The sequence below is a fragment of the Hemiscyllium ocellatum genome, chromosome 12 (genome assembly GCF_020745735.1).
Source record: "Hemiscyllium ocellatum isolate sHemOce1 chromosome 12, sHemOce1.pat.X.cur, whole genome shotgun sequence".
In the NCBI taxonomy this organism is placed as follows: domain Eukaryota; kingdom Metazoa; phylum Chordata; class Chondrichthyes; order Orectolobiformes; family Hemiscylliidae; genus Hemiscyllium; species Hemiscyllium ocellatum.
Window position 1 is genome coordinate 22,423,377 of NC_083412.1, and position 10,260 is coordinate 22,433,636.

The 10,260-nt window shown below is 40.6% G+C and overlaps 1 protein-coding gene across 9 annotated transcripts in view; it reads left to right on the forward strand.

Annotated features, from left to right (window-relative positions):
• setdb2 (SET domain bifurcated histone lysine methyltransferase 2) overlaps window positions 1–7,944 on the forward strand; it is a 92,823-nt gene extending 84,879 nt beyond the window's left edge. For all 9 annotated transcript variants that reach the window (XM_060833387.1, XM_060833383.1, XM_060833382.1 and 6 more), the window contains 3 exons: window positions 714–988; window positions 3,452–3,540; window positions 6,053–7,944. In XM_060833387.1, coding sequence (XP_060689370.1) covers window positions 714–988; window positions 3,452–3,540; window positions 6,053–6,170 — 482 coding nt within the window. In that variant the 3' untranslated portion in view covers window positions 6,171–7,944. The remainder of the gene's footprint in view (window positions 1–713; window positions 989–3,451; window positions 3,541–6,052) is intronic.
• The last annotated feature ends 2,316 nt before the right edge of the window (window positions 7,945–10,260 follow it).

A 10,260-nucleotide genomic window follows, 5' to 3' on the forward strand; every position in this document is an offset into this window, starting at 1 on the left:
CTACATTCACTGTCTTATCTGTATCATTCTTGTCTGACATTAGCACAACTGCTACTATCAATAAGCCTCAGCATAGAGTCTCTCTGCATTCTTGTTAATTGTAATCTTTAACCACATCCCCTCAACTAATGACTAATATTTGGAACGCTGTGTTCTACATTTTCTGAAAGTAAGCTATTCTGTACAACATACACAGGAACTTCCACAAGGTTTTGATGAACATTTCAGTTTCTTACTATGAAAGTGTATCTGATGGTTTATCAGTTGTTGCTAGATTGGTAAATCAGACACCTAGATTGATAACCTTGAGACTTATGATTTTGAATTTGTGGGAAAAAAATCAAATAAAGTCTGAATAAAAAGCTACTGTCAGTTGTGACTGCGAAACTATCAGGTTGTGAAAACCTAATTGATTTACTGATATCATTTTAGGGAAGGAAACTGCTATCTTGCCCATAATTTCAGTGTATGATTTATAGTGTATGTGATTTAACTGAACTGTTTTCTGAACTTGACTAGCAAGCCACTCACTTGTATCAAACTCATGGAAAGAAGGGTAATAAGAACAAACTAGACTGTTCTGCTTTGACCTAGGTCAATGGTTCACCAATGCACACTCAATCGAACATTTCCTGAGTAATGCTTTATTTAACATGAGGATAACATTACTATGTGAATGTGTGACAACTTCATTACGTTTGGCAATTTTATAGGAGGCTTGGACAATAGAAGCCGTGGTGGTTATGGAATAAATTATTCTATTCGCTTGGGTGAAAAAGATTTTGAGAGTCTAGCATCTAAAAGATCAGCTGAACAGGAAAATGAATCAAACAAGAAAAAGGCAAATGTACAAGGCACGTTGATTCAGAATAACCATCACAAAGAACAGGCTTCAAAATTACAAAGAATGTCTGATGCTAATGAGCAAGAGGATTCCTGTTATTTTTTGGATGCGACAAAAGAAGGAAACATAGGCCGATTTATTAACGTAAGTAAACTAACTGATCTAAGAGATTTTCATGAATTGGAAACTGTTCCACAATAATACCAGCTAAATATTCTGTGCAATTGCTCAAATTTCAGTTGACTGCCTAAATCAGATTAAACAACAGCAACTTTTATTTATGTTTCACCTTTAACTGAATGAAGTTGCCCAATGTCCTTCACGGGAACATCATAAAGCAAATATTGACACTTAACCAAATATAGAGATTTTCAGGCAAATAACCAAGAAGTTGGTTTTAAAGAATCACTTTCAAGATAAAAGAGAGGTAGAGCTATGGAGAGATTTAGGAAGGGATTTGAGAACTTAGCGAGTGTGAGTCCAGTGGTTAGCACTGCCGCCTCACAGAGCTGGTTTGTTTCCAGTCTTGGGTAATTGTGTGGAGTTTGCATATCCTCCCTGTGTGGGTTTCCTCCAGATCTTCTGGTTTCCTTCCATTGTTCAATGATGCGCAGGTTAAGTGGATTGGCCATGTTAAATTGACCCATAGTTTTGAAGGATGTGCATGGTAGGTGGATTAGTCACAGTAATTGTGGAGTTACAGGGATAGAGTGGAGAACTGGATCTGGATGGGATGCTATTTGGAGGGTCAGTGTAGAACACTGGGCCAAATGGCCTTTTTTTGCACCAATGGGATTCTGAGTCAAATTGCTGCAGAAATGGCAACTAATGATGGAATTATTTTAAATCAGGAATACTCAAAGTACTAGAGTAATGTCTCTGACGATTGCTGAACTGGAAGAGATTCCGGGATAGGGAGGACCACAACCATTTAAGACTTTGAAAACAAAGATAAGAATTTTAAAATGAAGTGTTGTTTAACTGGAGTCAGGTTAGGACTGATAGGTGTTGATAACTCATTATGACTAAAGATACAGGCAGCAGGGTTTTGTATTTTCTCATGTTTATGTAGAAAAGAAAATGTAAAACCTTTCAGGAGTGTGTTGAAATAGTCAATTCTGAAGATAATCAAGATGCGGCTGAAGGTTTCAGCTACAGATGAACTGAAGCATGAGTAGATTATAGCAAATTTATGGATATGCAAATTGGGGGCCTCATTGAGCAATATGCAATAGTAGTTTCCAGTTAAGCAAAAATATACTCATCAAATGTAAAGTTCTTTAAAAAGGTCATGGTTTAGAGGTTTTGGTGTGTGATCCTTGGTCATGCAGTAACCACTTAACCATCAACTCCAACAACTGCTGCTGCCGTGTCGTGTTCACTTAAGCTCAGGATCTTAGCAGTTGCTGGAAAGTTGCCTGTTAGAGTAAGATAAGGTCCTGTGGTGTCAGAAGCAAGGTTCTAGGATAGCTAGAAGCTTGGCTGTCTGGCAGAAAGGAGAGAGCAGGGATAAATGGAGCCTTCCCAGGATGGTGACAAGTAGTGTTCCGCAAGGCTTAGGTTTTGGACCACAACTTTTCACTTTATACATTAACAATCTAGATGAAGGAACTGATGGCATTCTGGCTAACTTTACAAACAATACAAAAATAGGTAAAGGGACGGGAAGCATCGAGGAGGCAGAGAGGCTTTGAGAGACGAATATAAAAGCAGGGATATACTTCTGCGGCTTTGTAAGGCTGGTCAGACCATATTTGGAGTATTGTGTGCACTTTTGGGCCCTGTATCTCTGGAAGGATGTACTGGCCCTGGCACATGTTTGGAGGAGGCTCATGAATGTAAAGCTTAACGTATGAGGAACGTTTGAGGACTCTGGGTTTATACTTGATGGAGTTCAGAAGAATGAGTGGGAATTTAATTGAAACATACAGAATACTGAATGACCTGGACAGAGTAGATAGAACATAGAATAGTACAGCACAGAACAGGCCCTTCAGCCCACGATGTTGTGCTGGAAGATGTTGGGAAGATATTTCCATAGGTAGAAGAGGCTAGACCTGAGGATAGAGCTTTAGAGTAAAATGAAGACCTTTTAGAACAGAGATAAGGAGAACTTTCTTTGGCCAGAGAGCTGTGAATCTATGGAAATTATTGCCACAGAAGGCTGTGGATGCCAGGTCATTGAGTATATTTAAGACTGAGATAGATAGGTTTTTGATTGTAAAGGGAATCAAGGGTTACAGGGAGAAAGCAGGAGAATGGGATTGAGAAACTTATCAGCCATGATTGAATTGCAGAGCGGACTTCAGCGTCTGAATGTCCTAATTTCTGCTCCTATGTTTGATGGTTTTATGGTCTTATCTAGCCCAATAGCAGGTGCGTCTCAGACCTTACCGTTCGAGACCATTAATTGTTCCTTGCATTTTTCCCAACCCCAAGCCACCCCATCCAAATTCTAGGCTAGCGTATTTTGTTTTTGATTTTTAAACTTGTCTGGCCAGGAATGAATAAAGTAATTGCCATTGGAAGTACTTCTGCTCCTTGCACATTTGTTTTCATTGGCTTTTGCATAATGATCTGATTCTTGCACAATCTGTTTGTTTATAGCATAGCTGTGATCCAAACCTTATGGTACAAAGTGTTTTTGTAGATACACATGACAAGAATTTGCCGTGGGTTGCTTTTTTCACTAACAGGTAAGTGAGTATTAACAGATTAAATCAGAATGTTTGTTCAGTGAATATTGTTGATAGCATTTCAAATAAAATTTAATCATAGGTTCCATTTTATCGTGCATATTTGCATTTTATATAATGACACATGTTTTTTTCAGTAAGTGATAATCTGCAAAACCAGTTCAGTCATTTAATATTCTACCTTTGATTAGTCAAATCAAATTGAGGCAGTCTGGGGACGGTGTTAGTCTCAACTTCCGATACTGAATGTATAATGTCAACTTGCTTTTACACAGTACTTTAGGCATTGAGGAAAAAAGAAAATCACCAGATGCTTCGCAGAAGCATAATCAAACCAAAGTTAACACTGAGTCACAAAGATATCAGAACAGGTGACTAAATGTTGTGTCAAACAGATTTTAAGGATGCCTTAAAGGGGGAGAGGTGTGGAGGGATCTAGGGAGGAAACTGCAGTGCTTTTCAAAGTTTTCCCACTGCACCTCATTTCAAGGCTTGAAAACTGTTGCGATTCCTTGGAGAACTGAGAGTTGGTGGAGAAGACTGGAAGAACCAAGGGAGCTTGCTGGAGCTCCTTGGCAACCACTGTTTCCTCTGGGATTGCAGCTCCAAAACTTTAGCCTATGATCTTTTTTGGGGTCCCATCTCCCAATGTGGGAGCCCTAATTTAGGGACTTGGCAGCTGGGAATAGGGGTGCCAATCATGGAACAAGAGGAAGAGACAAGAATTTGAGGTGATGGTTGCATGTCTCACTTTATTTCTGAATGCAGTTACAGTATAATGCGTTTAAAATTTTTTATTTAAAAGACATCAGTTAGGTTGACTAGCTGCTTGCATTGGGAGTGATCAAATGAAGCTGTCTGTCTGAGAGCGAGAACTGCTGTCTACATGCAACATGCAACAATTTCCAAATGATAAACCTTAGATTTTGAACCTTTTCAGTTGAGTTCTGTTAAAACGGGTAATATTAATACCTGTCATCAACAGGTATGCTGATGGAACTGTTTAGTAGACATTAATTACCTTCCTTTGAGCAGTGTGTTTCTGAATTTTGTTCCTGAAATTTTTAACTCTTTTTAGACTTTTTACTCTTCTTGAACACTCCAACTGCTGGAAATTGCTCCACTTTTTCTACCTGATCTTTCATCTGTGACATCTTGAAAGCTTTGACCAAATCACCCCATAGCCTTCTAAATTCTAAAGAATACAACCTTAATTTGTGTAACTACTCCTCCTACTTTAATCCATGGACCTTACTTATCATTTTGGTAAATGTATGCTGCACTTTATCCAATGCCATGACATGTTTCCTAAGCTGTGGTGCTCTGAACTGCTGTCAAGACTCTGGAATGATTGTCCTATCCTAGTAACTATTCCCATTCAAATCATTTCAAGAGAAATAACAACTCATTGTCATACCAATACTGCAACAGATAAATCTCTTTGAAAAAGTCTACAGGAGATAAACTGATAAATATTAAAATTTATTGATTTACTCAACGATTAAAAACATGAGTGAAACTCCCAATTTCGCCAGTTGTAAGCCTGAGTGTTCTGCGTATGATATTGCAATATATTTTACACACCTTTCTCTCCACACATACACCCAAACACGCACACAGCACTCATCACAGATTAACAGAGAGCTACACCTAACTTTGAAAAAACAGAGTTAATGTTTCAAGTCCAAAGTCATCTCTTTTCCAGAGAAGAGTAATACTGATCTCCAAATGTTAACTCTGTATCTCTCTCCTTAGATGTGGGTTTGTGAAGTGATTTCTAATTTTACATCGGATTTCAAAGATCAACAGTATTTTGATTTTGTTTAACTATTATGAGAATGGCTTAGAGGATTAAGAAATTTAGTCATATAGACCAATTGCGGGGTGGGAGGGTTTCAGCTGTGCTCTTCATAGAAAGAGAAGGTTAAGATGGGATTAATTTAATGGAAGCAATCAAAGGTCATGCATGATTTAAACGGAATTGATAGAGAAACTATTCATACTGAGAACCAGACTACAGCAATTTAAAGGAGTTGACACAAGAACAAATGCTGACATTAGAGAAGACCTTTATACTCAGTAAGTGGTTTGGATCTGAAATGCACTAACTGCTAGTATGATGAATGCAGATTCAATCATGACTTTCAAAACAGAATTTGATAACTGTTTGAAGAGAGAATATAGTAAAGTGTGGGACCAACTCTTGCAGAGACGAGACATGGGGACACAATGGGTTGAGTGGCTTCTTTCAGTACCATAATGAGTCTTTGATTCCAAATGGATTGATTCTTTACCTAAAGTGATTTTTAAACATGGGCTTAATTTAGTAACTAAGATGCCTTCCTGATATTGATATTTAATGATATTATGAAAAGGTTGATTGTTGTGTTATATTTAACCATGTGTTCTATCTCAGTATTATGAAAATTCACAATGGATTTGAAGCCTATTTTCACAAGGAGGTCCAAGGTATTCCTTAATGTTCCTTATCATATGTGTATTTTTATATTAGGTATATCAAAGCAGGATCAGAGTTGACATGGGACTACAGGTACTCCACAGGAAGCATGCCTGAAGAAGAAATTCCATGTCTTTGTGGATCTACCAATTGCAAAGAAAGTATAGTGTAATACTTGTAACAAGTTCCAAAATCCATTATTATATGGTTGAAAAATGCAGATCTGAGTCTCTACCTCTTATCAGCAAAGATATTACCATTTATTGGGTACTGAAATGAGAATAAATTTTTTTACATTAAATCTAAATTAATATGGTTCTCCAACTCCCATTTTTTGAGCTTTCAAATTTGTGTTGGACAAATAATAATTTTGTGCCTTTTGAAATTTATAAGCTTTTTATCTGGTATTACAAACATTTCTTGCAATACAAATACTAAAATTGATTGAAATGATCATCTTATCATTGCCTTGAATTTATGGGCAGTACACAGTAAGATGAAATTTTTCTGTGGACTTAGTCACACATATGTGAAGATCCCAGATTTGCAGCAAGATATGATCTTGGGTTTTCCGGCATCACAATTGATATCTCTCTCAAAATCTGAAGAGGAAAGCTTGAATGATGCTTCCAGTTCCAGTTTTAATTAATGATTCATGCTGGTAAATGCATGCATATAAAGATTGGTTGAGAATTGCATGATTCCTTCCCTCGTCATGCACCAAGGCTTCAAAACTACAGTCAAGTAACCTAGTGATAATCTTCAAAGGGTTTTCATAGACATTGATCACTCAGGAAATGAAAGAAGATGATTGATAAAATCGACAGCATTGAATCAGATACAAATTCTTTGTCCTTGCACTGTTGACAGAAAGCCGTAATGGAATTGAGGTTGCAGGTTTTAGAAGAATATTATATATATTCCGTCCAAAATTAGTACATGTCTTCTGCAGTTGCTTTGGTGGGGTACCAACCTTTCCTACCTATATGCATAGGAGCATTTTGAGAATATCTGTTGCTGCTCTATCTCCCATTTGTTTAAGATTCCTTGTGACTTTCAGTCAGCAGCATGTAACACAGAAGAAAAGCTTGCAAAGCTTCACCTTGAAGTAACAAATGCTCCTGATGATGATTGTCATGTTCTGCAGACTGATTGATTGCTTTAGTGTTGACTGTGGCAAATCTAAACATGAGTTAGAATATGTATCTATACAATGGCAATGATTGAATGTCATAGATGGAAGAACTTCAATGAAGGTCTTATCCAACTAAAAATGTAGATATGTTTTTGTAAAAGTAGAAGTTAATTTTCTGTTGTTGGTTTTCACTGATCAGATTACTGAGTATTAGATACAAAATGTACACTTGCATTAGCAAGTTTTGAGAAGATTTGTAGCTCAGGTTGATGTTCTGGATGTAGGTTTGCTCGCTGAGCTGGAAGGTTCACTTCCAGACATTTTATCCTACTAGGTAACATCTTCAGTGGGCCTCCGGGCCAAGCAGAAACACGCACAAGAATTCCTAGAAGCATGGCACTCCAACTGGAACTCTATCAACAAACACATTGAGTTAGACCCCATCTACCACCCCCTAGAAAAAGAACAGGAAATGACATCACCACAGGAAATGACATAACTAACCCAAAGAAACTCAAACATATAAATAGAAAGCAGGAATTATCAACAGTGCTTGGCCTGGAGGCCCACTGAAGATGTTACGTAGTAGAGTGATGAAATGTCTGGAAATGAACGTTCCAGCTCAGTGACCAAAAAACTTACATCTAGTATATTTGCATTTTGTTTGATATTTTTGCATTATGTCAGGATGATTGTCAAAAAGATTACTTCTGGGCTGACTCTTTGTTTTCTTTTGTAATGAAATACAAAATACCAAGGTTATGTATGTAATTTTCTATTTTTAGAATTATCTTTTAATGTTTGTGTTTTGGTGTCCAAATTAAAGTGTCAATTTAATATAGCATCTTTTTTAAAAAAAAACTCAATAGTATTATGTTTTGGTGTTATTTTTAAGAGCACAACAACCTTACCAACTGGGAAGGCATCAAGTAAAGTTGAATGTGCACTCCAGTTGCATATAACAGGAACGTACATAGACTCCGGGGATGACATTCAATAGCCTGCATGGTCTTTTCTCTTCCCTGATTCGTTTTGTTATAAAACAGGGTAAGAGAATGCTGAGTGACAAAGTGATACCAAATTTAGGGTGACACCGTGGCTCGGTGGTTAGCAATACTGCTTCACAGCACCAGGGACCTGGATATGATTCCATCCTTGGGTAACTGTCTTGGTGAGTTTACACTTTCTCCCTGTGTCTACATGGCTTTGCCCTGGTTTCCTCCCACATTCCAAAGATGTGCAGGTTAGGTGAATTGATTATGCTAAATTGCCCATTGTAGGTATCAGAGGAAAAAGAGAGAGCCTATGAAGTGGCCTAGAGCACTGGGAAATCAGAAGATTGGGAAGATTACAAAACAAACAGAGGACAACAAAGAGAGAAATAAGGAAGGAGAGGATCAAATACGAAGGTAGGCTAGCCAGTAACATTAGAGTAAAAAGTGAGGTCTGCAGATGCTGAAGATCAGAGCTGAAAATGTGTTGCTGGTTAAAGCGCAGCAGGTCAGGTAGCATCCAAGGAACAGGAAATTCGACGTTTCGGGCTAAAGCCCTTCATCAGGAATGAGGAAAGTGTGTCCAGCAGGCTAAGATAAAAGGTGGGGAGGAGGGACTTGGGTAGGGGCGATGGAGATGTGATAGGTGGAAGGAGGTCAAGGTGAGGGTGATAGGCCGGAGTGGGGTGGGGGTGGAGAGGTCAGGAAGAAAATTGCAGGTTAGGAGGGCGGTGCTGAGTTCGAGGGAATTGACTGAGACAAGGTGGGGGGAGGGGAAATGAGGAAACTGGAGAAATCTGAGTTCATCCCTTGTGGTTGGAGGGCTCCCAGGCGGAAGATGAGGCGCTCTTCCTCCAACCGTCGTGTTGTTATGTTCTGGTGATGGAGGAGTCCAAGGACCTGCATGTCCTTGGTGGAGTGGGAGGGAGAGTTAAAGTGTTGAGCCACGGGGTGGTTGGGTTGGTTGGTCCGGGCGTCCCAGAGGTGTTCCCTGAAGTGTTCCGCAAGTAGGCGGCCCGTCTCCCCAATATAGAGGAGGCCACATCGGGTGCAGCGGATGCAATAGATGATGTGTGTGGAGGTGCGGGTGAATTTGTGGCGGATATGGAAGGATCCCTTGGGGCCTTGGAGAGAAGTAAGGGAGGAGGTGTGGGCGCAAGTTTTGCATTTCCTGCGGTTGCAGGGGAAGGTGCCAGGAGTGGAGGTTGGGTTGGTGGGGGGTGTGGACCTGACGAGGGAGTCACGAAGGGAGTGGTCTTTGCGGAACGCTGATAGGGGAGGGGAGGGAGACAAGGGAGGCGCAGTAGTAGTTTGACGCACCGACCTTTATACCGCTGAGGCCAAACGCCAGCTCACGGACGCCTCCTCCTATTGCCCCCTTGACCATGACCCCACCTTCCACCACCAAACCATCATCTCCCAGACCATCCATAACCTCATCACCTCAGGGGATCTCCCATCCACCGCCTCCAACCTCATAGTCCCACAACCCCGCACCGCCCATTTCTACCTCCTGCCCAAAATCCACAAACCTGACTGCCCCGGCCGACCCATTGTCTCAGCCTGCTCCTGCCCCACCGAACTCATCTCTGCGTATCTCGACACGATTCTGTCCCCTTTAGTCCAAGAACTCCCCACCTATGTTTGGGACACCACTCATGCCCTCCACCTCCTCCATGATTTTCGATTCCCCGGTCCCCAACGCCTTATCTTCACGATGGACATCCAGTCCCTGTACACCTCCATCCCCCATCACGAAGGACTCAAAGCCCTCCGCTTCTTCCTTTCCCGCCACACCAACCAGTACCCTTCCACTGACACCCTCCTTCGACTGACTGAACTGGTCCTCACCCTGAACAACTTCTCTTTCCAATCCTCCCACTTCCTCCAAACTAAAGGAGTTGCCATGGGCACCTGCATGGGCCCCAGCTATGTCTGCCTCTTCGTAGGATATGTGGAACAGTCCATCTTCCGCAACTACACTGGCACCACCCCCCACCTTTTCCTCCGCTACATCGATGACTGTATCGGCGCTGCCTCGTGCTCCCACGAGGAGGTTGAACAGTTCATCAACTTTACCAACACCTTCCATCCCGACCTCAAATTCATCTGGACTGTCTCAGACTCCTCCCTCC